We start from the raw sequence: 12,042 nt of genomic DNA, 5'->3' as shown, positions 1-12,042 counted from the left end.
TAGTTTCAAGATATCCTGGTATATTCACCATGTCAATGTGAGGACCACGTATGAAGGGTTGGATAACTTGTTAATGTTACAGTATCTTCTGGGATTTTTACTTTGGTAAACTGCATTTTCTTTTTACCCTAAAAATAAGTCATGTCACAGCATTTACAAATTAAATCTAAAGACAATGCAACATTTAGTGGAGACATTTCAGTCATAGAAGCTGTTGATCACACTGAATTCAGACTAAAAAGGACTTAATTTATCTCTTTCAGCCCTGAGCCTCCGACGCATTCTCCTCTGGGACGTAATGGGAACGGTCCTAGTTTTGAAGTCACCACAGAGTCAGACGTGTACAAGATGCTGCAGGACCCAGAGGAGCCAGCCTCTGCACCCAAACAGTCCGGCTCCTTCAAATACCTACAGGGCATACTGGAGGCAGAGGATGGAGGTACCCTCATTTGTGGCTCTATATGACTGTCCATTTATTTAGTGGTTTGTATATGTCATTCACCCTACAGTTTATTTATTTATAAATGCCTTCTTTATTTGTACTATTTTCTACATTGTAGAATAATAGTGACGACATCAAAACTATGGAATCATGTAGTAACCAAAGTGTCAAACAAATAAAAATACATTTGAGATTTTTCAAAGTAGTCACCCTTTGCCTTGATGACAGCTTTGCACCCTCTTGGCATTCTCTCAACCAGCTCTACCTGGAATGCTTTTCAGTCTTGAAGGAGTTCCCACAAATGCTGAGCATTTGTTGGCTGCTTTTCCGTCACTCTGCCGTCCAACTCATCCCAAACCATCTCAATTGGGTTGAGGTTGGCTGATTGTGGAGGCCAGGTCATCTGCTGCAGCACTCCATAACTCTCCTTCTTGGTCAAATAGCCTTTTCACAGCCTGGAGGTGTATTTTGGGTCATTGTCCTGTTGGAAAAACAAATGATAATGGGACTAAGCGCACACCCGATGGGATGGCGTATCGCTGCAGAATGCTGTGGTAGCCATGCTGGTTAAGTGTGCCTTGAATTCTAAATACCGTAATTTCCGGACTATTAAGCGCACCTGAATATAAGCCGCACCCACTGAATAAAAAAAAATATATTATTTTGAACATAAATAAGCCGCACATGTCTATAAGCCGCAGGTGCCTACCGGTACATTGAAACAAATGAACTTTACACAGGCTTTAACGAAACACGGCTTGTAACAAAAATAAATAGGCTTTAACGAAACACGGCTTGTAACAAAATAAATAGGCTTTAACGAAACACACAAAAAAATTAAAAATTAGCAGTAAGCTTTAGTTGTCTTTTTGCACTGAGTCAATACCTCACGCTGCTGTTTCCAACGTCTTATCATCAACTCATTAAGACCAAGCTCCCGTGCAGCAGCTCTATTTCCTTTTCCAACAGCCAGATCAATCGCCTTCAACTTGAAAGCTGCATCATATGCATTTCTCTGTGTCTTTGCCATGATGAGGGTGACAAAATGACTACCGTAATCAGAATGATGGGAAGTTTGAGAGCGCTCGATTTAATCTAAACAGTAAACAAAAAAGTTGTTTGACCTTAACCCGTTCGGCAATTTCATTGGTCTAATGAAAGCTTCATACCGCCAAAAAACTGAGCACGTCACAGAATGTGTTTTTTGGGGGGTAAAAAATGGAAAGTGTGAAAAATCCATATATTAGCCGCGTCCTTGTTTAAGCCGCGAGGTTCAAAGCCTGGGAAAAAAGTTGCAGCTTATAGTCCGGAATTTACGGTAAATCACAGACGGTGTCACTAGCAAAGCACCCAACACCACCACCTCCATGCTTCACTGTGGGAACCACACATGCGGAGATCATCCGTTCACCTATTCTGCTTCTCACAAAGACATGGCGTTTGGAACCAAATATCTCATCAGACCAAAGGACTGATTTCCACCGGTCAAATGTCCATTGCTCGTGTTTCTTGGCCCAAGCAAATCTCTTCTTTTTGTTGTCTTTTAGTAGTGGTTTCTTTGCAGCAATTCGACCATGAAGGCCTGATTCACACAGTCTCCTCTGAACAGTTGTTGTGTCTGTTCCTTGAACTCTGAAGCATTTATTTGGGCTGCAATCTGAGGTGCAGTTAACTCTATTGAACTTATCCTCTGAAGCAGAGGTAACTCTGGGTCTTCCTTTCCTGTGGCGGTCCTAATGAGAGCCAGTTTCATCATAGCACTTGGTGTTTTTTTAAGACTGCACTTGAAAACCCTTTCAAAGTTCTTGACATTTTCTGCATTGACTGACATTCATGTCTTAAAGTGGGCTGTCATTTCTCATTGCTTATTTGAGCTGTTCTTGCCATAATATGGACTTGGTATTTTGCCAAAGAGGACTATCTTCTGTATACAACCCCAACCTTGTCACAACTGATTGGCTCAAACGCATTAAGAAGGAAAGAAATTCCACTATTTAACTTTTAACAAGGCACACCTGTTAATTGAAATGAATTCCAGGTGACTACCTCATGAAGCTGGTTGATGGAATACCAAGTGTGCAAAGCTATCATCAAGGCAAAGGGTGGCTACTCAAATATACAATTCTGATTTTGTTTAACACTTTTTTTGGTTACTACATGATTCCATATGTGTTATTTCATAGTTTTGATGTCTTCACTATTCTGCAATGTAGAAAATAGTAAAAATAAAGAAAAACCCTTCAATGAGTAGGTGTATCCAGATTTTTGACTGGTACAGTATGTGTCCATATTCTGTATACTCATGATTGTTTATGTACATTTAGATATGTTTGTATATTTGAGCTAAATAGTTTCCGTTGGAAGTGTAGCGTGTGATTTATTTCCAGACACAGGACTGTGAAGTTTATTGCAAAACAACCTGAGAAATATGACTTCCTGATGTGTCTTTTGAACTGTTCACATTCTAAGAAGTAGGCCTAGGCTCTCTGAAGTCCTTAGGAGTCATGTGATGTTTTAGGATCAGCCTCTTCCATCATGGCCAGGCCCTAGCTCCTCAAGGAGAACCCAAACAGACCAGATAATCCCTAGGAACCTGGCATGCTGTCTATCGGAGCTCCCTGAGAAGGTTTTGGATGAACTGCAGGCCTTGTTATTCTTTGAATTTGTCGCTAATCACTTGCAGGTGTTACAGGAGATTAGGGAAGAGAGAAGTCAATGGTTTCAACAGAATCTGATTAAATGGCACCAGGACGATTCACCTGCAGCAGGGTTTAAATATATATATTTTTTTCCACAACCACAAAAGGCGTCATTGACACTGGGTTAAGCTTTTGGTAAGATGCTGACACACCTTGAAGCTCTGTGTTTGTTGCTCTCGGTCTGGAAATCCTTGCTTTGTTCTGAAGGATTTTATTCTCTTTTCCAGCTCAGCGTTTGACTGCGTGTGATATTGTCATCCTCATCCTTTTTAAAATAAAACGTTCCGGTTTTGAAAATATTGGCATCCCTGGGATTTCAAGGGAGAGCAAACGAGTTGGTCTGTTATGCTTGAGCCCAACAGGCTCTGATCTTATCTGTGGTGTCAGACAGGGTGGTGGGTGGAGACGATGGCATGACGGATTCTGTTTATTATTAGAGTGAACTCCCTGGCTATACCAATCACTGAGAAATCCACCACTTTATAGTGACATATAATAGTCAGACAGACATAGGAGGGAAGCGATCATATATTTACTTTACTTTTGAGGATGCAGATGTGACACACACTGTACCGCCTGTAGTTGAAAAATAAGCAAGTCAACTCTGAAGTCTCTGCCAACCCCCTGTGTAGGAGTGTAACCCTTTTGAGGTTGTTAAAACTAAGAAATATAGACTGGGTTACATAATGTTTTATTTTGTTTATCTAGGAATGTTACTCCCATTAGCCACTGCGGGTAGCCACGATCTGGTTTATAAAAAGCTGCTCTAATAACTAAGATAAATAAGTGGAAACTCCAGGCACCAGGTCTACAAGTTGGGGGGAAAACAGGCTATGAACTTTATTCATAAAGACTTCTTAGTAGATGTCATTCCTACAGATATAGTATCTTAATTTGACCTATATTGTCACAGCAAAATAATCCTGCATGCAACAGGATTTGAACGTTTAGTCCATAATGTTGCTTGATCAGTGGTTAGCCTCCTCCTATGTAAACTGCCATACTGTTAATATAACACTGTTAGTGTGGGTTTTTAGTGAATTTATGTAAATCACAACGCTCATCTGCATTTCCTGTGGTGCAGGAGTATTCTCAGTAACAAAAGAGTGATCAAATGAAGATCCTACCATCTGTATGTTACGCCCTCTCCTATGGAGTTTATGGATGGGAGTGTCACGGGGGCAGCTGAGACATGAAGTGTATCTGTCAAATGACGCTAGCGCTGCTTAGTGGCTCTGTACAAGTCCTATGATTAAACCTCCCTCTCACTTGTAATAGACCAATTATTACGGCAAAAATAGACCCGGTTATTACTCAAACCTCATAGTCACAGAGCATTAGTAGAGTGACGGAAACGTCTTTGTCAAGTACCAGGTACTTCACCAGTATGGTGGGTAGGCCATGCCAGGGGCATGTTGGCACCTCATCACTCCGTGGTTCAGGGAGAGTGTGATTGTAGCACTCTGGTGTGATGGTCTGCTCCTTAATGTGGAATGTTTGCTCTGCCAGGCAACTGCTTATTTCATCTCCTATTTGATGTGTTCTTGCTGTGTGACAGGTCCTGGCATCCCTGGTAGGTGGAGCACAGGTAGAGATGGGTGGAGAGAGGGGTACAGAGCGAGCAAATTAAGAGATGGGGAAGAAAGAAGTAGAGGCTAGCAGTGTGAGTGCCGCTCTGGCCCTGTGCCTGTACCCCTGCCATGCCCTCTGAGGGTAACACGCAAAGGGAGGGAAGTGGTAGCTGAGGAGTGATGTCTCTGTGGTGGATGGGAGCTGACCTTGGTGTCTCCCTGAGCCAAGTGTGAACACCCTTAATTCTTCGCCATCTTTTCACTCAGGGCTGATCACTGCTTTCTGAGCTCATACTGGTATAGGGTGAAGTTGCCCCTAGACTGATCATGGGTAAATTTGTCATTTTCCCCAACTAATAGTCAAGGTTAGGATCAGGGGAGGGGCTGGTCCTAGGTGAAACTTCACATTTTTTACGTTTTAGTCATTTAGCAGACGCTCTTATCCAGAGCGACTTACAGTAGTGAATGCATACATTTCAATTATTATTATTATTATTATTTTTTTTTCTCCCTGTACTGGTCCCCCGTGGGAATCGAACCCACAACCCTGGTGTTGCAAACACCATGCTCTACCAACTGAGCCACACGGGACCACGTAGCCTTATACATGACCTGGAACATTACCTTCACCCTGCAGCCTCATGCATTACCTTCACCCCGTAACCTCATACATTACCTGGAACATTACCTTAATTACCTTCACCCTGTAACCTCATACATTAACTGGAACATTACCTTCACCCCGTAGCCTCATGCATTAACTGGAACATGACCTTCACACTGTAGTCTCATACATTACCTTCACCCCGTAACCTCATACATTACCTGGAACATTACCTTCACCCTGTAACCTCATACATTAACTGGAACATTACCTTCACCCTGTAACCTCATACATTAACTGGAACATTACCTTCACCCTGTAACCTCATACATTAACTGGAACATTACCTTCACCCCGTAACCTCATACATTAACTGGAACATTACCTTCACCCCGTAACCTCATACATTAACTGGAACATTACCTTCACCCCGTAACCTCATACATTAACTGGAACATAACCTTCACCCCGTAACCTCACCTTCACCCCGTAACCTCGTACAGTACCTGGAACTCTGCTGGTCTTAACTGAGGTGTTTTCTTTGTCCACAGGTGTGTCCCCCACTGACAGGTCTGGAGTGAGAAGCCTAAGGTCCCCAGTTCAATCCCCAGTCCCTAAATTGGGCAGCCCCATTCCTGGCCCCATGGGCCCCATGCCTGGCCTACAGAAACTCCCCCAGTGCACGCGCTGTGGCAACGGCATAGTGTGAGTCATTATAAAACCGAAAAGATGACAGCGATACTGTAGACTAGGTGTGCGTCCCCAAATTGCACCTTTTTCCCTCTAGGCCTATGGTGTGCTACTTTTGACCAGAGACTACATAGGGGATAGGGTGCCATTTGTGACACAGTTTAGTCCTGCTCCAACAGGTCCAAGCTTATAAGATGTTCATATATCACTTTTTTAATAATTCAACCTCTGCACCACACCCTCTCCTCCTCAGGAACCCAGATGTGCTGGTAATCCCCACACTGCTCAAGCACCATGGATAAACAGTGATGTCATTTGAACAAGACTGTTGTGGAGGCTTAGCACAATGGATCTGTTGTATAGAGCGTTTACACTGGGTTTTAGGCAGGGCACTAAAGAATGAACCTACTTTTATAGCAGTAGCAGGTAGGATAAAGGGCTGGATACAAGGGACATTCAGATTCAACCAAAGTTATGGCTGTTTTTGAAGCTATTTAGTCCTTATTGGTTATGCAAATGCTCACGTCCATGAATGGATACTTGTAACTTGAATAAACAGGGATGTACTTAAGAAAATGTATGATATTCAAATAGCTCTTAATTGCTTCTCAATAATTATATAAATTCTTTAACATTTTACTAACGTATGCACTTTGTGACAACTGCTGATGTAAAAAGGGCTTTATGAAATGCATTTGATTGATTGACTAATAACATGGTCTTTATAGGGGCACCATCGTGAAGGCCAGAGACAAACTGTACCACACAGAGTGCTTCATGTGTGATGACTGCGGCCTGAACCTGAAGCAGAGGGGCTACTTCTTCATTGAGGAGAACCTGTACTGTGAGACCCACGCCATGGCCCGTGTCCAGCCTCCTGAGGGATATGATGTGGTCGCCGTCTACCCCAACTCCAAGGTTGAACTGGTCTGAGCTGATCAGACCCCCCCCTCAGTCTTATCCACAGCTCCCAGCAGGTAGCAAGGTTTTCCAATCCAATGCACTACATGTCCAAGCTGTCGCCGGAAAAGATCATGTCAGTTTAGAGTGGTGTCGAGAGGTTTCTAGTCTCTCTCTAGCTCTTTCACACATAATGTACAGCATGCTATTCATTTTTCTGACAGACTTTACATTTTTACTCCTGCTGAGTACAAAAAAATGGAGGGCTTTTCTTTGTCAATAGCACTTTTAGATCTTGTTGGAACATAAGCAATATTCAACAGAATGACATCTCACATCTGGGGGTGGTTTTCTATTTTTAACCATGCTGACTAAAATGCAGTTAATGGAGTTAGGGTCAAGCACCTGACTGAGAATGGAATTTAACTTTTACTGCTTCTCACACGGTTGCTACAGTTAAAGAGCACCAGCTTTATTACAGCTGGTGAAGTACATTCCAGTACCACAAGAGATAGCCTTTTGTATCTCCACTGTTGCAGCTTTTAAAAAGCTGTGGGGAGTAGAGACCCAAGACAAGGACATGGAAAACATTGACTCTAGGATCTAGCCCGTGAATCTTGGATCATGCGGGAACAATCATTCTATTTAGGTTCTTTGGCACATTTTGTAGAAACAGACAGTGCTTGTTGGCTGAGAGACTGTATTTGAAAGTGTAAATTGTTTTCTTGTTTGATATATATATATATATGTATGTCACAGCCAAGTCCACTGAATTAATCAGACTTCTACATGTCCAGGGAGGGCATTTATGTGCTTTTGGAAATGACAAAAATATTCATGCTTGCAACAGTCTCTTCCCCTGAAATTGTAGGATGAATTAGGATGACCACTTCCATTTGTGGACCTGTACAGAATCATGCAGCCTGAGGGACGGCAAACAGTAGTTGGATGAAAAGTGCTATTTGTCAAATATTGGATTCTTAAAAATAAAAAAAAGTTTTAATTGTATTTTAACTCAATCTCATAGTGCTTGTTATTCAATATCCACCATGACCCTAACGTTTAGCTACTGGAATGCCAACTAGGACAGTAGTTTGTAAATTATGTGAAATGATTTTGGTGTTTTAAGTTGTAATTGTACATATTTGTTTCATGTCTGTTTAACAAACATAACTAGTCACTCTGCCTTCACACCTCTGTCCTTTTTAAATGCTTACCGTGTGTAGTCACAGAATCCCCTCCTGTTTAACTTATTGTTTTGCAGACACGTTTCACTCTGGTTTCTTCTATTTGTTTTTTAAGATGTAATAAAGTGAGAAATAAGTAAAATCATACTCATGATTCAGCAATTTCTTTTTTTTACAGGCATGCTGTATTATTTATTGTGAAGTTGAGAATAGTAGTTTAACTTGCCTGTGGACACACAGCATAGAAATAGCAAGGGGTTCCAATTTGTGGAGTTGTATAATCCTGTCCCTGACAAGGCACTTTACCCAACAGCATGTACTTTGACCTCCAGCTTGGAGTCGAGGCTTGTCCCCCAAATTACACACTATGCCCTACATAGTGCACTGCTTTGGTGCCATTTGGGATGCACAGAAGTTGACTGATCCAGAGACATCCACTTCCTAGAGACCTTGTATTTGTTAGAAATTCCGGTGCCACAAAACGGGTTTCATGGTTTCATAACATTGTCTCTTACAACGTGTTTATGGGTTGTGAGAACAAGTACTAGACATTTAACACAACTGCCTTTTTGAATAATGTTCTAAATGGTGGGATCAGAAACCTACACAACATTAAAGTAATCATTTATTCTATGGTGAATGTTTGATTTTCCTCCCACAAAATGTTTGAGGACATTTTGGGTCACTTGATAAAACATGAGAAGCTTGAGGGTTGTTTAAGAACAAATGTCAAATTTACCATACAGATGTATGGCTGAGATTCAGTGGTTTACTATAATCCGTAACATAAGGCGGGGGAGCCCTTCATACCCCATTTAATGTCTTCATGCCGTATTAACGCGTTCAACAACCACAATGGGTGCAGAGAGCAGGAGGGAGTAAGACGGAGGGGAGAGAGATGCACGAGGCGGCAGAGAGCAATTGGTTGGTTTTAATAAAGTCTGTTAATAGCACAGTGATGTGGTTTAGCAACATGGCCAACAGTTAGTGACTTGAGTCCAAGGCTTTGAACACTCCTCTTAAAAGGCAGTGTGTAATATTTTCCACATTGGTGACATGTTATGCTGTTAATCACCAAGTCAATCACCAAACAGCAGCAGCAAGGAACATGGCATCTAGGAAGCTAGTCTCTCATACTTTCATCATGCATGGAGAACATGATAGACTTCAGACTTAGTATAAGGGGGGAGCTTTCACAGCAGCTGAAATCGCTCACCATTAGGTTAGAATGCATTACTCTTCATTAATATATTTGCATGTACAGTGCCCTCGAATTATTGGCATCCTAGGTAAATATGATTTAAAAATGTCAGTTTATCAGCTTGATCTTACCCTCCAGTATCATACTGTATGAATCAAACCTTTTCAGTTAAAATTGTTCACAGAAAAATCAATGTTTTTGAATAAAATCATTTGTATTTTATTGGCACCCCTGCATGTAGTACTTTGCACCCTCCTAGAATGTTTGAAGCGGGAGAACACACCCCTTTGCCAAGATAACTGCTCTGGGTTGTCTCCTAGAATGTTTGATGAGGTGGGAGAACACACCTTCCCTTTGCCAAGATAACAGCTCTGAGTCATCTCTTAGAATGTTTGAAGTGGGAGAACACATAGGAAAGGATCTGAGACCATTCCTCCATACAGAAACTGTCCAGATCCTTCAAAGTCCTTGGTCCTCGCTTGTGGACTCCTCTTCAGCTCATCCCACAGGTTTTTAATGGGGTTTAGGTCAGGGGACTGGGACGTCCATTGCAAAAGCTTGATTCTGTGGTCAGTGAACCATCTTTGTGTGGATTTGTAGGTATGCTTTGGGTCATTGTCCTGCTGGAAGATCTAACGACAACCCAGTTTTAGCCGCCTGGCAGAGGCAGAAAGATTTTGGCCTAAAATCTCCTTGTACTTGGAGTCCATGATGACATCTATCCTGACAAGGTTCCCATGGCCATTGGAAGTAAAACAGCCCCACATCATAGATCCACCACCATACTTCACAGTGGGGATTAGGTTGTTTTCTGCATGACCATGGCTCTTTTTACGCCAAACCCACGTCTGGTGTTTGTTGCCAAAAACAGACCATAGCCTGGTTCCAATCAAAGTTCCAATGACATTAGCAAATTCCAGGTGCTAAAGTTTGTTTTAGTGACAGCAGAGGCTTTCATCTGGCAACCATTCCAAATAACTTGTCATGGAGGTGGCGTCTAATTGTAGTTTTGGAGACTTTCTGACCCCAAGATGTAACCAATTTATGCAATCCTCCAACTGTGATCATTGGAGATTTTTATTTTTTTGCCACTTAAACCCTCCTGACTGCGTGGGGGCAAAATACTGTTGCGTCCTCTTCCAGGCAGGTTCATCAGAGCTCCGGTTTTACATTTCTTAATTATTACCCTAATAGTGATGGGTATTTTCAGGGGTGTAGCTAGCTAACTTTTTATAGCCATTACCTGATTTGTGAAGGTCCACAACCTTTTTGTCTCATTTATTTTGTCTTTTCTGGCCTTTCCCATGTTGATGGATGACTGAGTTTAGCCTGGTGTCACCTCATATTTATAATCCAGTGAAACAGGAAGCCATGGATGACCACTTAAGAGTTCCCAAAGACTCAGATGAACTTTGTATTTTTTTTAATCTTAATCGGAATATACATCAATAAGATTTGATTCATTTGAATGTCTAGGGGTGCCAATAATTGACATGCATGTTTTTGAATAAAAAAGTATTTATTGTATAAAATAATTTAGAGGTTAGATTCATATGTTGAGTGTAACATCCTTTTTTGTATATATTTACCTAGATTGCCAATTATTCAGGTCACTGTACTTTAAAATGGAGTGTACTTTAATAATACAGTAGATACCAAAAGCACAATTACCATATGTAGTACTGAAGTTACTCGACGTAACAGAGGGAGATTGAGAGAAAGACGCAAAGAGAGTACTTGGAAACTCCATGGAAAGACTTGTGAGCTCCAGTATTTCAACAAATTTCGGTTCTACTGTAAACACTGAGCTATGCTGAAGATAAACACTTCATGTCTCCATAACCGTCTGTCTAATGCAATGTGGCCAATGTCCCTACTTTGGCATCAGCTAGCTATCTGTCCATCAGAATAAACACAATGTGAGGAGTCTTTTGGGAGAGCTTCAAACCCCCCAAGACATCACAACCACCGGGCTTCTGTGAGGCATATATATATAAAATCGAATTGTCACTGAATCAGGTCGTATTGGCCTTAGATCCATTCAGCTTGAGAGTTCTAACTTCTAAGGTCTAAACAAATCCATCTTTACTTTTAAAGGAAGATAAAGTGCTGTATCTGGAAAGCATTGGCTGTGTGGTTCCTCTCATTCCACATGCACGTTCCCATGGTGTAATTCATCAACAGGATCGGATAGGAATGCAGCTCATTCACTTGATGTGGAGGATGCCTGTCACTCCATTGTGCTTATGGAGCCCATTGTCATTTGGGCTTGGTTCCAATTAGTTTCTAAAACCAGGCCTGACTCAATCATTCACTCACTCATTCCATCTCTCTTTTCTTCAGTGCATTCCTGTCCTCCCCTTCCATACGGTACCAACCTGTTGTTTCTGACAGCTGTGATTTGTAGTGTCTTATTGGATGGGTGCCTGTAAAACCTGGGGTTAAGCACTCTACATACTAGGGTACTAAAAATTGGCATGTCAGTTATTCCCTATCCACCTGTGCAAAAAGATGCAGCTGAACTTGAAAGATGGAAGAAAAAAGAAATGATATTGATATATATCTCAATGTATGATCTTTGAAATGGTTCCATTTCCAAAATGTCTGGTGAAATACATAATGTAATTGTGTGTAAACATAGTTTGAATGACAGAGTTTCTCTATAACCTCTATGTTCAGTATCAGAGGACATTTCTGAGATGCAACAAAATTCCATTCCGATATGCCTGTCACTACGACAACACTTGA

The 12,042-nt window shown here is 41.5% G+C and overlaps 1 protein-coding gene across 1 annotated transcript in view; it reads left to right on the top strand.

Annotated features, from left to right (window-relative positions):
• Positions 1-8,238, top strand: part of pdli4 (PDZ and LIM domain protein 4) — a 38,473-nt gene extending 30,235 nt beyond the window's left edge. Inside the window, 3 exon segments of the mRNA NM_001141910.1 lie at positions 264-439; positions 5,868-6,021; positions 6,735-8,238. Coding sequence (NP_001135382.1) covers positions 264-439; positions 5,868-6,021; positions 6,735-6,939 — 535 coding nt within the window. The 3' untranslated portion in view covers positions 6,940-8,238.
• Positions 8,239-12,042: the final 3,804 nt, after the last annotated feature.

This window comes from Salmo salar, chromosome ssa04 (assembly GCF_905237065.1).
Source record: "Salmo salar chromosome ssa04, Ssal_v3.1, whole genome shotgun sequence".
In the NCBI taxonomy this organism is placed as follows: Eukaryota; Metazoa; Chordata; class Actinopteri; order Salmoniformes; family Salmonidae; genus Salmo; species Salmo salar.
This window is presented reverse-complemented; position numbering and strand designations above follow the sequence as displayed.